The 16569-nt window shown below is 46.0% G+C and overlaps 5 protein-coding genes across 5 annotated transcripts; all 5 read left to right on the top strand.

Moving 5' to 3' along the window:
* Positions 1 to 1274: 1274 nt before the first annotated feature.
* On the top strand, positions 1275 to 2308 carry LOC139458453 (mucin-22-like). The gene is made up of 2 exons (XM_071239896.1): positions 1275 to 1413; positions 1527 to 2308. The coding sequence occupies exons 1-2, from the start codon at positions 1275 to 1277 to the stop codon at positions 2306 to 2308; spliced, it is 921 nt and encodes a 306-aa protein (XP_071095997.1).
* Positions 2309 to 2536: 228 nt separating this feature from the next.
* LOC139458444 (mucin-22-like) lies at positions 2537 to 3385 on the top strand. Its single transcript, XM_071239884.1, has one exon. It carries the CDS (start codon positions 2537 to 2539, stop codon positions 3383 to 3385), a length of 849 nt encoding a protein of 282 aa, XP_071095985.1.
* Positions 3386 to 3643: 258 nt separating this feature from the next.
* On the top strand, positions 3644 to 4489 carry LOC139458432 (mucin-22-like). The gene has a single exon (XM_071239876.1). It carries the CDS (start codon positions 3644 to 3646, stop codon positions 4487 to 4489), a length of 846 nt encoding a protein of 281 aa, XP_071095977.1.
* Positions 4490 to 5017: 528 nt separating this feature from the next.
* Positions 5018 to 6697, top strand: LOC139458424 (mucin-22-like). Its single transcript, XM_071239866.1, has 2 exons — positions 5018 to 5753; positions 5901 to 6697. The coding sequence occupies exons 1-2, from the start codon at positions 5018 to 5020 to the stop codon at positions 6695 to 6697; spliced, it is 1533 nt and encodes a 510-aa protein (XP_071095967.1).
* Positions 6698 to 6949: 252 nt separating this feature from the next.
* Positions 6950 to 10213, top strand: LOC139458421 (mucin-22-like). Its single transcript, XM_071239850.1, has 5 exons — positions 6950 to 7151; positions 8220 to 8342; positions 8574 to 8810; positions 9117 to 9289; positions 9950 to 10213. The coding sequence occupies exons 1-5, from the start codon at positions 6950 to 6952 to the stop codon at positions 10211 to 10213; spliced, it is 999 nt and encodes a 332-aa protein (XP_071095951.1).
* Positions 10214 to 16569: the final 6356 nt, after the last annotated feature.

The following is a 16569-nucleotide window of genomic DNA, read 5'->3' as shown; positions in this document are numbered from 1 at the left end:
GGAAGGGCGATGGCACTCTACACGGTAGAAGGAAGGGCGGTGATACGCTACACGATAGAAGGAAGGACGGTGATGCCCCACGCGACAGAAGGAAGGACGGTGACACGCTACACGGCAGAAGGAAGGACGTTGATGCCCTACACTGTAGGGGGAAGAACGGTCGCTCCCTACACAGTAGAAGGGAGGACGGTATCACCCTACACGGCATTGAAGGAAGGACGGTGAGATGATGGGACGGTGACAGCCTACACTGGAGATGATGGGACGGTGACATTCTACACTGGAGATCATGGGACAGTGACAACCCTACAGAGGAGATGATATGACGGTGATAACCTACACTGGAGATGATCGACCCGTCATAGCCTACACGCGAGATGATGAGACGGTGACAACCAAAACAGGAGATGATGGGCCCTTCATAGTCTACATGGGAGATGATGGGACGGTGACAACCTACACTGGAGATGATTGGCCCTTAAGTAGTCTACACGGGAGATGATGGGACGGTGACAACCTACACTGGAGATGATGGGCCCTTCATAGTCTACACGGGAGAAGATGAGACGGTGACAGCCTACAATGGAGATGATCGACCCGTCATAGTCTACACGCGAGATGATGAGACGGTGACACCCAACACAGGAGATGATATGACGGTGACAACCTACACAGGAGATGATAGGCCCGTCATAGCCTACACGGGAGATGATGGGACAGTGACAACCTACACTAGAGATGATGGGACGGTGACAGCCTACACGGGAGATAGTGCGGCGGACACAGGCTATACAGGAGATGATGGGACGGTGATAACCTACACTGGAGATGATGGGATGGTGATAACCTACACTGGTGATGATGGGACGGTGATAACCTACACTGGTGATGATGGGACGGTGATAATCTACACTGGAGATGGTGGGACGGTGACAACCTACACTGGAGATGGGACGTTGACAACCTACACTGGAGATGGGACGGTGACAATCTACACTGGAGATGGGACGGTGACAATCTACACTGGAGATGATGGGACTGTTATAATCTACACTGGAGATGGTGGGACGGTGACAACCTACACTGGAGATGTTGGAACTGTTATAATATACACTGGAGATGATGGGACGGTGACAACCTACACAGGAGATGATGGGACTGTTATAATCTACACTGGAAATGGTGGGACGGTGACAACCTACACTGGAGATGGGACGGTGACAACCTACACTGGAGATGATGGGATGGTAACAACCTAAACTGGAGATGATGGGATGGTAACAACCTACACAGGAGATGATGGGACGGTGACAACCTACACTGATGATGATGGGACTGTTATAATCTACACTGGAAATGGTGGGACGGTGACAACCTACACAGGAGATGATGGGATGGTGACAACCTACATTGGTGATGACGGGATGGTGACAACCTACACTGGAGATGAAGGGACGGTAAGAACCTAAACTGGAGATATGATGGGCTTGTCATAGCCTACACAGGAGATTATTGAACGGTGACAGCCTACACTGGAGATGATGGGATGGTGTCAACGTACACTGGAGATGATGGGCCAGTCATTGCCTATACGGTAGATGATGGGACGGAGACAACCTACACTGGAGATGATGGGACTGTGACATCCTACACTGGAGATGATGGACCCGTCATAGCCTACACTAGAGATGAAGAGACAGTGACAGCCTCAACTGGAGATGATGGGACGTTGACAACCTACACTGGAGATGATGGGACGGTGACAACCTACACTGGTGATGATGGGACTGTGATTACCTACAATGGAGATGAAGGGACGGTGACAACCTACACTGGTGAAGATGGGACGGTGACAACCTACACTGGAGATGATGCACCCGTCATAGCCAACACTGGTCATAACGGGACGGTGAGAACCTGCACTGGAGATGATAGGACGGTGACACCCTACACTGGAGATGATGGGACGTTGATAACCTACACTGGAGATGATGGGACGTTGACAACCTACACTGGAGATGGGACGGTGACAACCTACACTGGAGATGATGGGACTGTTATAATCCACACTGGAGATGATGGGATGGTAACAACCTACACAGGAGATGATGGGACGGTGACAACCTACACTGGAGATGATGGGACGGTGACAACCTACACTGGTGATGAAGAGACTGTTATAATCTACACTGGAGATGGTGGGATGGTGACAACCTACACAGGAGATGATGGGATGGTGACAACCTACACTGGTGACGACGGGATGGTGACAACCTACACTGGAGATGAAGGGACGGTAAGAACCTAAACTGGAGATGATGGGCCCGTCATAGCCTACACAGGAGACTATTGAACGGTGACAGCCTACACTGGAGATGATGGGCCAGTCATTGCCTATACGGTAGATGATGGGACGGAGACAACCTAAAAAGGAGATGAAGGGACGGTGACATCCTACACGGGAGATGATGGGACGGTGACATTCTACACTGGAGATGATGGTGCCGTCATAGCCTACACGGGAGATGATGGGACGATGACAACCAAAACAGGAGATGATGGGCCCATCATAGCCTACACAGGAGATGAAGGGACGGTGACATCCTACACTGGAGATGATGGGCCCGTCATGGCCTACACAGGAGATGAGGGGACGTTGACAGCCTACACGGGAGATGGTGGGACGGTGACAACCTACACTGGAGATGATGGGACTGTGACATCCTACACTGGAGATGATGGACCCGTCATAGCCTACACTAGAGATGAAGAGACAGTGACAGCCTCAACTGGAGATGATGGGACGTTGACAACCTACACTGGAGATGATGGGACGGTGACAACCTACACTGGTGATGATGGGACTGTGATTACCTACAATGGAGATGAAGGGACGGTGACAACCTACACTGGTGAAGATGGGACGGTGACAACCTACACTGGAGATGATGCACCCGTCATAGCCAACACTGGTCATAACGGGACGGTGAGAACCTGCACTGGAGATGATAGGACGGTGACACCCTACACTGGAGATGATGGGACGTTGATAACCTACACTGGAGATGATGGGACGTTGACAACCTACACTGGAGATGGGACGGTGACAACCTACACTGGAGATGATGGGACTGTTATAATCTACACTGGAGATGATGGGATGGTAACAACCTACACAGGAGATGATGGGACGGTGACAACCTACACTGGAGATGATGGGACGGTGACAACCTACACTGGTGATGAAGAGACTGTTATAATCTACACTGGAGATGGTGGGATGGTGACAACCTACACAGGAGATGATGGGATGGTGACAACCTACACTGGTGACGACGGGATGGTGACAACCTACACTGGAGATGAAGGGACGGTAAGAACCTAAACTGGAGATGATGGGCCTGTCATAGCCTACACAGGAGATTATTGAACGGTGACAGCCTACACTGGAGATGATGGGACGGTGTCAACGTACACTGGAGATGATGGGCCAGTCATTGCCTATACGGTAGATGATGGGACGGAGACAACCTAAAAAGGAGATGAAGGGACGGTGACATCCTACACGGGAGATGATGGGACGGTGACATTCTACACTGGAGATGATGGTGCCGTCATAGCCTACACTGGAGATGATGGGACGATGACAACCAAAACAGGAGATGATGGGCCCATCATAGCCTACACAGGAGATGAAGGGACGGTGACATCCTACACTGGAGATGATGGGCCCGTCATAGCCTACACAGGAGATGAGGGGACGTTGACAGCCTACACGGGAGATGGTGGGGCGGTGACATCCTACACTGGAGATGATGGGTCGTTGACAACCTACAGTGGAGATGATGGGACGGTGACAACCTACACTGGTGATGATGGGACTGTGATTACCTACAATGGAGATGAAGGGACGGTGACAACCTACACTGGTGACGATGGGACGGTGACAACCTACACTGGAGATGATGCACCCGTCATAGCCTACACTGGTCATAACGGGACGGTGAGACCCTGCACTGGAGATGATAGGACGGTGACACCCTACACTGGAGATGATGGGACGTTGATAACCTACACTGGAGATGATGGGACGTTGATAACCTACACTGGAGATGATGGGACGTTGACAACATACACTGGAAATAGGACGGTGACAATCTACACAGGAGATGATGGGATGGTGACAACCTACACAGGAGATGATGGGACGGTGACAACCTACACAGAAGATGATGGGACTGTGACATCCTACACTGGAGAGGATGGGCCCGTCATAGCCTACACGGGGGATTATGGGACAATGACAGCCTACACAGAATATGATGGCCCAGTCATAGCCTACACTGGAGATCGGACGGTGACAACCTACACTGGAGATGGTGGGCCGACCATAGCCTACACAGGAGATGAAGGGACGGTGACATGCTACACTGGAGATGATGGGCCCGTCATAGCCTACACGGGATATGATGGGACGGTGAGAGCCTAAACTGGAGATGATGAGACGTTGACAACCTACACTGGAGATGATAGGACGGTGACAACCTACACTGGTGATGAAGGGACGGTGATTACCTACACTGGAGATGATGGGACGGTGACAACCTACACTGGTGATGAAGAGACTGTTATAATCTACACTGGAGATGGTGGGATGGTGACAACCTACACAGGAGATGATGGGATGGTGACAACCTACACTGGTGACGACGGGATGGTGACAACCTACACTGGAGATGAAGGGACGGTAAGAACCTAAACTGGAGATGATGGGCCTGTCATAGCCTACACAGGAGATTATTGAACGGTGACAGCCTACACTGGAGATGATGGGACGGTGTCAACGTACACTGGAGATGATGGGCCAGTCATTGCCTATACGGTAGATGATGGGACGGAGACAACCTAAAAAGGAGATGAAGGGACGGTGACATCCTACACGGGAGATGATGGGACGGTGACATTCTACACTGGAGATGATGGTGCCGTCATAGCCTACACTGGAGATGATGGGACGATGACAACCAAAACAGGAGATGATGGGCCCATCATAGCCTACACAGGAGATGAAGGGACGGTGACATCCTACACTGGAGATGATGGGCCCGTCATAGCCTACACAGGAGATGAGGGGACGTTGACAGCCTACACGGGAGATGGTGGGACGGTGACATCCTACACTGGAGATGATGGGTCGTTGACAACCTACAGTGGAGATGATGGGACGGTGACAACCTACACTGGTGATGATGGGACTGTGATTACCTACAATGGAGATGAAGGGACGGTGACAACCTACACTGGTGACGATGGGACGGTGACAACCTACACTGGAGATGATGCACCCGTCATAGCCTACACTGGTCATAACGGGACGGTGAGAACCTGCACTGGAGATGATAGGACGGTGACACCGTACACTGGAGATGATGGGACGTTGATAACCTACACTGGAGATGATGGGACGTTGATAACCTACACTGGAGATGATGGGACGTTGACAACATACACTGGAAATAGGACGGTGACAATCTACACAGGAGATGATGGGATGGTGACAACCTACACAGGAGATGATGGGACGGTGACAACCTACACAGAAGATGATGGGACTGTGACATCCTACACTGGAGAGGATGGGCCCGTCATAGCCTACACGGGGGATTATGGGACAATGACAGCCTACACAGAATATGATGGCCCAGTCATAGCCTACACTGGAGATCGGACGGTGACAACCTACACTGGAGATGGTGGGCCGACCATAGCCTACACAGGAGATGAAGGGACGGTGACATGCTACACTGGAGATGATGGGCCCGTCATAGCCTACACTGGATATGATGGGACGGTGAGAGCCTAAACTGGAGATGATGAGACGTTTACAACCTACACTGGAGATGATGGGCCCGTCATAGCCTACACAGGAGATGAGGGGACGTTGACAGCCTACACGGGAGATGGTGGGACGGTGACAACCTACACTGGAGATGATGGGACGGTGACATCCTACACTGGAGATGATGGGTCGTTGACAACCTACAGTGGAGATGATGGGACGGTGACAACCTACACTGGTGATGATGGGACTGTGATTACCTACAATGGAGATGAAGGGACGGTGACAACCTACACTGGAGACGATGGGACGGTGACAACCTACACTGGAGATGATGCACCCGTCATAGCCAACACTGGTCATAACGGGACGGTGAGAACCTGCACTGGAGATGATAGGACGGTGACACCCTACACTGGAGATGATGGGACGTTGATAACCTACACTGGAGATGATGGGACGTTGATAACCTACACTGGAGATGATGGGACGTTGACAACCTACACTGGAAATAGGACGGTGACAATCTACACAGGAGATGATGGGATGGTGACAACCTACACAGGAGATGATGGGACGGTGACAACCTACACAGAAGATGATGGGACTGTGACATCCTACACTGGAGAGGATGGGCCCGTCATAGCCTACACGGGGGATTATGGGACAATGACAGCCTACACAGAATATGATGGCCCAGTCATAGCCTACACTGGAGATCGGACGGTGACAACCTACACTGGAGATGGTGGGCCGACCATAGCCTACACAGGAGATGAAGGGACGGTGACATGCTACACTGGAGATGATGGGCCCGTCACAGCCTACACGGGATATGATGGGACGGTGAGAGCCTAAACTGGAGATGATGAGACGTTGACAACCTACACTGGAGATGATAGGACGGTGACAACCTACACTGGTGATGAAGGGACGGTGATTACCTACACTGGAGATGATGGGACGGTGACAGCCTACACTGGAGATGATGCACCCGTCATAGTCTACACTGGTCATAACGGGACGGTGAGAACCTGCACTGGAGATGATGGGACGTTGACAACCTACACTGGAAATAGGACGGTGACAATCTACACAGGAGATGATGGGATGGTGACAACCTACACAGGAGATGATGGGACGGTGACAACCTACACTGGAGATGATGGGACTGTGACATCCTACACTGGAGAGGATGGGCCCGTCATAGCCTACACGGGGGATGATGGGACGATGACAGACTACACAGGATATGATGGCCCAGTCATAGCCTACACTGGAGATCGGACGGTGACAACCTACACTGGAGATGGTGGGCCGATCATAGCCTACACAGGAGATGATGGGACGGTGAGAGCCTAAACTGGAGATGATGAGACGTTGACAACCTACACCGGAGATGATGGGACGGTGACAGCCTACACTGGTGATGAAGGGACGGTGATTACCTACACTGGAGATTATGGGACGGTGACGGCCTGAACTGGAGATGATGGGACGGTGACAAAATGCACTGGAGATGATAGGACGGTGACAACCTACACCGGAGATGATGGGACGGTGATAACCTACACCGGAGATGATGGGACGGTGATAACCTATACTGGAGATGATGGGACGGTGATAACCTACACCGGAGATGATTGGACAGTGATAACCTACACTGGTGAAGATGGGCCCGTCATAGCCTACACATGAGATGATGGGACGGTGACAGCCTACACGGGAGATGATGGGACGGTGACAACATACACTGGAGAAGATGGGCCCGTCATAACCTACACGGGAGATGATGAGACGGTGACACCCAACACTGGAGATGATGGGATGGTGACACCCAACACAGGAGATATTTAGACGGTGTCATGCTTACACAGTAGATAATGGGACGATTACAGCCTACACAGTACGTGATGGGCCCATCTCAACCTACTCATGAGGTGACGCTACGGTGACAGCCCACCCAGGAGATGGTGGGACGGTGACAGCCTACACAAGAGGTGATAGGACGGTGACAAACCTCACATTAGGTGGTGTGACGGTGATAACCTACACTGTAGACGATGGGGTGGTGACAGCCCACCCATCAGATGATGAGACGATGACACCTACGCAGGAGGTGATGGGACGGTGACAGCCTACACAGGAGGTGGTGTGACAGCCTATACAGGAGACGATTTTATGAAGACAGCCTACACAAGAGATGATGTTTTCAAGACAGCCTACACAGGAGATGATGGGACGGTGTCAGCCTACAAAGGAGATGTTGGGACGGTGTCAGCCTACAAAGGAGATGATGGGACGGACACAGCCTACACATGAGGTGATGGAACGGTGACAGTATATACAGGAGATGATGGAACGGTGACAACCTACACAGGAGGTGATGAGACGGTGACAACCTACACAGGAGATGATGGGACGGTGTCAGCCTACAAAGGAGATGTTGGGACGGTGTCAGCCTACAAAGGAGATAATAGGACGGACACAGCCTACACAGGAGGTTGTGTGACAGCCTATACAGGAGATGATTTTATGGAGACAACCTACACAGAAGATGATGTTTTCAAGACAGCCTACACATAAGATGATGGGACGGTGTCAGCCTACAAAGGAGATGTTGGGACGGTGTCAGCCTACAAAGGAAATGATGGGACGGACACAGCCTACACAGGAGATGATGGAACGGTGACAGCCTACACAGGAGATGATTGAACGGTGACAACCTACACAGGTAATGATGTTACGAAGACAGCCTACACAGGAGATCTTAGGACGGACACAGCCTACACAGGAGGTTGTTTGACAGCCTATACAGGAGATGATTTTATGAAGACAGCCTACACAGGAGATGATGTTTTCAAGACAGCCTACACAGGAGATGATGGGACGGTGTCAGCCTACAAAGGAGATGTTGGGACGGTGTCAGCCTACAAAGGAGATAATAGGACGGACACAGCCTACACAGGAGGTTGTGTGACAGCCTATACAGGAGATGATTTTATGGAGACAACCTACACAGGAGATGATGTTTTCAAGACAGCCTACACATGAGATGATGGGACGGTGTCAGCCTACAAAGGAGATGTTGGGACGGTGTCAGCCTACAAAGGAGATGATGGGACGGACACAGCCTACACAGGAGATGATGGAACGATGACAGCCTACACAGGAGAAGATTGAACGGTGACAACCTACACAAGTAATGATGTTACGAAGACAGCCTACACAGGAGATGATAGGACGGACACAGCCTACACAGGAGGTTGTTTGACAGCCTATACAGGAGATGATTTTATGAAGACAGCCTACACAGGAGATGATGTTTTCAAGACAGCCTACACAGGAGATGATGGGACGGTGTCAGCCTACAAAGGAGATGTTGGGACGGCGTCAGCCTACAAAGGAGATGATGGGACGGACACAGCCTACACAGGAGATTATGGAACGGTGACAGCCTACACAGGAGATGATGGACGGTGACAACCTACACAGGTAATGATGTTACGAAGACAGCCTACGCAGGAGATGATGGGATGGACACAGCCTATACAGTAGATAATGGGACGATGACAGCTTACTTAATACGTGATGGGCCCATCTCAACCTACACATGAGGTGATGCGACGGTTACATCAAACACAAAAGATGATGGGACGGTGTCAACCTACACAGTAGGTGATGGGCCCATCTCAACCTACTCAGGAGGTGATGCTATGGTGACAGCCCACCCAGGAGATGATGAGACGATGACAACTTCGCAGGGGGTGATGGGACGTTGACAAACCTCACATTAGGTGTTGTAACGGTGACAACCTACACTGTAGACGATGTGGCGGTGACAGCCCACCCATCAGATGATGAGACGATGACACCTACGCGGGAGGTGAAGGGACGTTGACAGCCTACACAGGAGGTGGTGAGACGGTGACATTCTATACTGGAGATGATGGGACGGTGACGGCCTACAAAGGAGATGTTGGGACGGTGTCAGCCTACAAAGGAGATGATGGGACGGACACAGCCTACACAGGAGATGATGGAACGATGACAGCCTACACAGGAGAAGATTGAACGGTGACAACCTACACAAGTAATGATGTTACGAAGACAGCCTACACAGGAGATGATAGGACGGACACAGCCTACACAGGAGGTTGTTTGACAGCCTATACAGGAGATGATTTTATGAAGACAGCCTACACAGGAGATGATGTTTTCAAGACAGCCTACACAGGAGATGATGGGACGGTGTCAGCCTACAAAGGAGATGTTGGGACGGCGTCAGCCTACAAAGGAGATGATGGGACGGACACAGCCTACACAGGAGATTATGGAACGGTGACAGCCTACACAGGAGATGATGGACGGTGACAACCTACACAGGTAATGATGTTACGAAGACAGCCTACGCAGGAGATGATGGGATGGACACAGCCTATACAGTAGATAATGGGACGATGACAGCTTACTTAATACGTGATGGGCCCATCTCAACCTACACATGAGGTGATGCGACGGTTACATCAAACACAAAAGATGATGGGACGGTGACAACCTACGCAGGAGGTGATGGGACGGTGTCAACCTACACAGTAGGTGATGGGCCCATCTCAACCTACTCAGGAGGTGATGCTATGGTGACAGCCCACCCAGGAGATGATGAGACGATGACAACTTCGCAGGGGGTGATGGGACGTTGACAAACCTCACATTAGGTGTTGTAACGGTGACAACCTACACTGTAGACGATGTGGCGGTGACAGCCCACCCATCAGATGATGAGACGATGACACCTACGCGGGAGGTGAAGGGACGTTGACAGCCTACACAGGAGGTGGTGAGACGGTGACATTCTATACTGGAGATGATGGGACGGTGACGGCCTACAAAGGAGGTGGTGAGAAGGTGACAGCCTACACAGGAGGTGGTGTGACAGCCTACACAGGACAGCCTGAGCGCCTTTGCATGTGTTCGTCACGGGTGCCACCGGTAGAGTTGTGGAGTGATAGTTGTTTTTGCAGATCGAAAGACCGGAAGATGGTAGAAAGTAGTAATGCATATTTATGAGTACCGGTAACTCGATTAGCAATTGCCTTAACCGGTTAGCAAAGAAACAATATTCAATAATTTACTTCAGTGTTTGTATGCGTTTCAGGAGGTATAAACGTAAAGTGTGCAAACTGTAAAACGTGCACAACGGTGTTTTCATTAATAACTCCATAAACACATGAAGTGAGTTCTTATTAATAAGTACGCCAAATATAATAACTTTACAGACTGCTTATTTAACTATTAAACACTCGAAACTATAGACAATAGTACGAAATAATAATGCAACACAACCCCGCCCATTCTATCAGTAAGCAGTAGTTTCTTAGTGGGCGTGACTTAAACATTGGTCAGCCAATAAATTGCGACGGAATCGCTTGCAATTTATTAATAAGTGTACTCTGATTGCGAGATGGTTGTGAATGGGAACTGGTAAAGTTAGAGGCGCGTCCTACACACACCACTGCCCCCAGGCCTGTCATCTCGAGACATATTCTCTCATTTCTACAAACATCACGCAACAACAGTTAGCCAAGAAACCATACTAATTATGATATAAAAGGAAATCCCACCTGAACACACATAACATAACCTTTTAGAGAGGTATTTAATAAACCAATTCTTGAAAAAAACTTGGGAGCGTTTTGTTTTGCTGACCCTGGAAACCAATATGAACAATCATGTCTCCAGGCTGGGTGTTATGAACGATGTGTAGTGAATTTGACACATCCCTTTACATGTAGGATAAAGCACTTCCGGGATGAAACCTTAGGAGGTTTTATCCCAAGGATAAGGGTTTTTAATATCATTAAACCCCGAGGCGAAGTGTTTTTTTGGAACTTGTAAACCGAAAAAAGAAGCTTAAAACAACATTTAGCAAAATTTTTATGTTTCAAACATTCTTTCCATGAACCTTGGGAAACGGGCGTAAAATATCTGTTGCTGGCGTCAGGTACTTGAAAAAGCATTGTGATTAATCAGCGCCTCTGTAGCCTGGTGATACAGATAGGAAGGTCGCGTGTTCGATCCTCGGGAATATAAAGAAAACATTTGCCATTCGATTTTTTATTTTATTACATTTTGTTAAAATGCAAAATAAATTTCTACTGAGAATATAATATAATATGTTACAATCTAATCGGAAGTTGTATTAATAAAATCCAAGGTATGTTAAAACATCCTTGTATATAATTTAACTCGACTAAAGATCAATTGCATGACGTCACTGGAGGTCCAAGGATTGCTGTTATACTCCATCCTCTGAAATTAGCGAAAGTGTAAGTGAATATCGCATTGCAGCTTGATGACATTGCCTGCTAGACTGTGACCCTACTGTGCCATCCCGACATACCGTCTAAATGTGTATTCTTTCGTATATTTCGTTTGGAAAGGTTAAAACTGATGTCGTCCCAAGAATAGAATAGGATCTCAAGTTTCGATCTCTGACGTTACTTATGAATATTTTACATACAAAATGCTTTTCTCAGTTGAGACTTTTCTAATAATAACTTTGAATATGGCGACAGCGCAAGTAAGTCAGCATGTTGCAGGTGTCCTTTTGGCGTCGCTATGTAAGTAAACGGCCAGTTTGTTGTATTTATTTAGCACGTCACTGTGTTGGTAAAGATACGTATACTCTATAATGCTTGAAACCTTAGGCCATAGTGTGAGTATAGCCCCTTTGCAATTGCAGTCTGTACGTGTATAGCCGCTATGTTGTCCTTCATAATGCATGTCACTGTGTCAGTATAGCAATGTGGTCTCCTTCACAGTGCATGCTATGTCAGCACAGCTACTGTGTGTGTCCTTCATAATGCATGTTACTGTCTTAGTATAGCTACTGTGTTATCCTTCACAGTGCATGCCACTATGTCAGCACAGCTACTGCGTTGTCCTTCACAATGCATGTCAACGTATCAGTATGTTTACTGCGTTGTCCTACAGAGTGCATATCAATGTATCAGCACATCTACTGCGTTCTCAGACAGACAGACAGAAGTTTATTCAACATTTTAGGCCATATGACCTATAGTACAGTAGTGTTTTTTTGTTTTTTTGTATCAACATTGTACAGTCACGTGTAGGTAATAATAAGTTTACATAAAATATTAACGTCTAATTTCAAAAATCTTCTTCAGGAATATTGACAGAGATGATATTGTATTTGTATTGCAGGAGTTCAACAAATTTCTCATCAGTTGTTCATCTTTGTACATAGCTCAAATCATAGGGAGGTATCTATTTCTAAGAAACTGATAATAAGTACATGAAACTCATCCTCAACATTGCCTTCATTACAATAACGGCATAAACTACTTTCTTTATCTTGTACATTTTTCTTTCTGAGATTGTTAACATTACAATTATGTTATGATATACGTAATTTACACAAAGATCTTCTCAAAGTTCTATCCTGAAGTACAGATACATATTCTTCAGGAACAAGTAAAGATTTTATATTCGTATAATGGCATAAAACCCTTGAGGATGATATTTGATAGTGCCATTCTTGTGAAAATATATCAACTAATCTTTCATTAAGCATGAAGATAAATAGTTTATCATTTCCAACATCTTGAGATATCCATGCAAGAGAAAAACCAGACAGACAAAGAATATTTCTGATATCAGACACCCATAAACAATATTTACCCTTTTCATCCAAGGCTTTTAACATATTATAACAATGAAGAGGAAATATATTTGAATTCATACGAAGTAGCTTTATCCAATATTTAACTGCCTGTAGCTGGGATGAAACAAAAAGACTGGTACGACAAGTTTCTCCTAGAATGGCTTTGTTAGAGGCATATTTACCGACACCTAAAAAATGTTTAAAGTACATGGCATGAATTTTTTCTATGGAATCATTATAATGACATCCCCATATTTCTGAACCATACAGCACAATTTGTGCTATTTTTCTGTCAAAAATGTCCGAAACAACTCGGAAAGATATAAATTTGTTTTCTTTAAACACTCTATAGACAGGAATCAAGGCTTCAGATGCTTGCAGAGCCAACTGCTTACAAGCTGTTGACCATGCTAATCGAGAAGATACAGTCAATCCTAGATATTTATGATATGAAACAATATTGACTGTCTTATTACAATACGTCCATTTTTCAAATTTATTTAGAATACCACCTTTTCTGAAAACAATAACATTTGTCTTTTTCAAATTTACTTCAAGGCCCCATTTCTCACAATATAGCTGGAGAACATTTAACTGTTTCTGGAGGCCACTAACTGAAAATGATAATAAAGCAATATCATCAGCAAATAGTAACAACATTATGTCAATTATATCTTGTGACACAAAAACTCCGTAATCACATTCATGATACATTTCAGATACAAGTTCATTTATGAAAAATATAAATAGGACAGGGCTGAGTACACAGCCCTGTCTTACACCAGCTGAAGTTCTGAAACATTCAGTGATTCCTTTATCTGTCTTGATACATGTCTTAACTGATGAGTACATGCTCTGTAGAACGTTTGACAATTTGCCTGTTAATCTTTTATTAATTAATAAAAACATCATTTTCTTTCTATCCACATAGTCAAAAGCCTTTTTGAAATCGATAAAGGCACAATAAAAACGGCCCTTGGGTTTGATAAGATATTTTGTATACAAAGATTGAAGAATAAATATATCGTCTGATGGAGAATAGTTGGGTCTAAATCCAGCTTGGGATTCTGATATCAGGTCATTCACATCTAACCATGTTCTAATACGTTTTTCAATTACAACAGAAAACAATTTGCCAGTCGCATTTAAGAGAGAAATACCTCGATAATTGCCTGGATCAGATATGTTTCCAGATTTATATAGAGAAAAAAACATTCCTATATTCCAGGAATCTGGAAAAACACCAGTATCTAGAATTTTATTAAAAAGCTGCCTAAGATACGGGTTTATGAAATTTGTTATACTTTTCAGATATTCAGGGGGTATACCATCCTCGTCGGCTGCTTTCTCCTTCATTGCTGTATCAAAAACGTCACTGTGTTGTCCTTTATAATGCATGTCACTCTCTGTCCTTCATTGTGTATATCAATGTTTGAGTATGGCCACTGTGCTGTCCTTCATAGTGCATGTCAATGCATCAACAAACTAGTGCCTGTCACTGTGTTGTCCTTCATAGCATATGTCATTGTGTCCGTATGGCCACAGTGCTGTCCTTCATAGTACATGCCACTGTTTTGTTTATCATAGTCAATATCACTGTGTCAGGAAAGCCACTGTCTTCGCCTCCATAGTGCACGTCAATGTATCAGCAGAGCCACTGTGTTGTCTTTCTTAGGGCATGCCACTCTGTTGTCCTTCATAATGCATGTCACTGTGTCAGTATGGCCAATGTGTTGTCCTTCATAGTGCATGTCGTTGTGTTGGCCTTCATAGGGCATGCCACTGTGTTGTCATCATCATCATCATCATTTATTGTATTGTGGACATAGGCCCATATACATACAGTAACATTATATATATACAATTTTGTCCATGTAGAAGTATAAACATGCAGACTTATATGCACAGAGATGTGCACGTGTACAATTTTGTGAAAAATAAGTCGCAACACAACACAACAAGAAGAGATAGAAGCATTTGATTAATGGAGGCAAATAACCTAAAGAATAATTAAACATCATTTGTACAAAGAAGGTTGCGAAATCGTAAACCATAATTAATGTATAGGATAGTATTCTTTTGTTGCTCGTTAGATATTTCATCAAAACGGAGGAGCTTGATTAGTGTATTGATGTTTTGGGTTAAACCTTGGAAATATTTTGTTCTGAGCAATTCATAACATGGGCAGATAAACATAAAATGGTATTCGTTTTCAATAAATGTGGGGCAAAAAGGACAAAAACGCATATTTTTTTAAACTGAGGAAAAACGACCCGTATTACATACTAAATTGTTCAAACCTAATCTAAAACGTGTAAAACACACTCTAAGTTTTCTGTCTGTTATTTTTGTTAAGTACTGTTCTGGAGATAAGCAGGATTTAAATGTTTTATAAAGGTCGTATCTTGAACTATTTTCCAATGTAGCTCTCCATTCTTGGATAAACATATCAGATGCAACTTGTTTAAATACACTAAGAAATGCTGTCTTATCTCCAACACCTTGGTAAATCCAAACATATCCACATCCATGAAGAACTTGCCGAGTCCATGGGCTCTGATCAGGTCCTTGGGTGACCAAGTTTTATCGGTGACACTCTGGTTGAAAATATCCACCACCCTTTTTTTACACTGTACGGTATTCTCGTCTCCCTCAGAAATCCCATGGATAATCACATTGTCTCGTCTACTGAAGGCCTCGAGCTTATCAATTTCCTATATCCATAGAAGTGACTTTATTTTCGATTTGCTCAAGTTTCTCATTTGTAGCGTCGATATCAGAGACAATTACATCTTGAATAACTTTAATGTCACTCACAATAGTTTCAAGCTTTGATAACTTACTTTCAAGGTTGCTGCACTTGCTGTTCACGTTTTGGATCTCATCCCTAAGTGCTTTGATCTCGCTCGACAAGTCTTTTTTGACACTTAATATAGAATCCAAAAGATCCTGATTGCTTGGGGGTCCAGGATTTAGCTCGACGTCACCAGACATGATCAGCAAAAGGGGGACAAATAGCCTATACACCGGTTGTTTTTTTTGT

The sequence above is a fragment of the Haliotis cracherodii genome, unplaced genomic scaffold (assembly GCF_022045235.1).
Source record: "Haliotis cracherodii isolate W230 unplaced genomic scaffold, xgHalCrac1.p SCAF_1, whole genome shotgun sequence".
NCBI lineage: Eukaryota > Metazoa > Mollusca > Gastropoda > Lepetellida > Haliotidae > Haliotis > Haliotis cracherodii.
This window is presented reverse-complemented; position numbering and strand designations above follow the sequence as displayed.

What these genes read in the sequence shown, in the direction of transcription:
- LOC139458424 (XM_071239866.1), top strand. Translation starts at nt 5,018, where the DNA reads ATGACAACCAAAACAGGAGATGATGGGCCCATCATAGCCTACACAGGA. An exon ending in GACAACCTACACTGGAGATG is followed by an intron (nt 5,754 to 5,900) that starts GTGGGCCGACCA and finishes CCTACACTGGAG; the next exon opens with ATGATGGGCCCGTCATAGCC.
- LOC139458444 (XM_071239884.1), top strand. Translation starts at nt 2,537, where the DNA reads ATGACAACCAAAACAGGAGATGATGGGCCCATCATAGCCTACACAGGA.
- LOC139458453 (XM_071239896.1), top strand. Translation starts at nt 1,275, where the DNA reads ATGGTAACAACCTACACAGGAGATGATGGGACGGTGACAACCTACACT. An exon ending in GATGGTGACAACCTACATTG is followed by an intron (nt 1,414 to 1,526) that starts GTGATGACGGGA and finishes GAACGGTGACAG; the next exon opens with CCTACACTGGAGATGATGGG.
- LOC139458432 (XM_071239876.1), top strand. Translation starts at nt 3,644, where the DNA reads ATGACAACCAAAACAGGAGATGATGGGCCCATCATAGCCTACACAGGA.
- LOC139458421 (XM_071239850.1), top strand. Translation starts at nt 6,950, where the DNA reads ATGGTGACAACCTACACAGGAGATGATGGGACGGTGACAACCTACACT. An exon ending in GGACACAGCCTACACAGGAG is followed by an intron (nt 8,343 to 8,573) that starts GTTGTGTGACAG and finishes CAACCTACACAG; the next exon opens with GTAATGATGTTACGAAGACA. An exon ending in ACACAGGAGATTATGGAACG is followed by an intron (nt 9,290 to 9,949) that starts GTGACAGCCTAC and finishes GATGTTACGAAG; the next exon opens with ACAGCCTACACAGGAGATGA.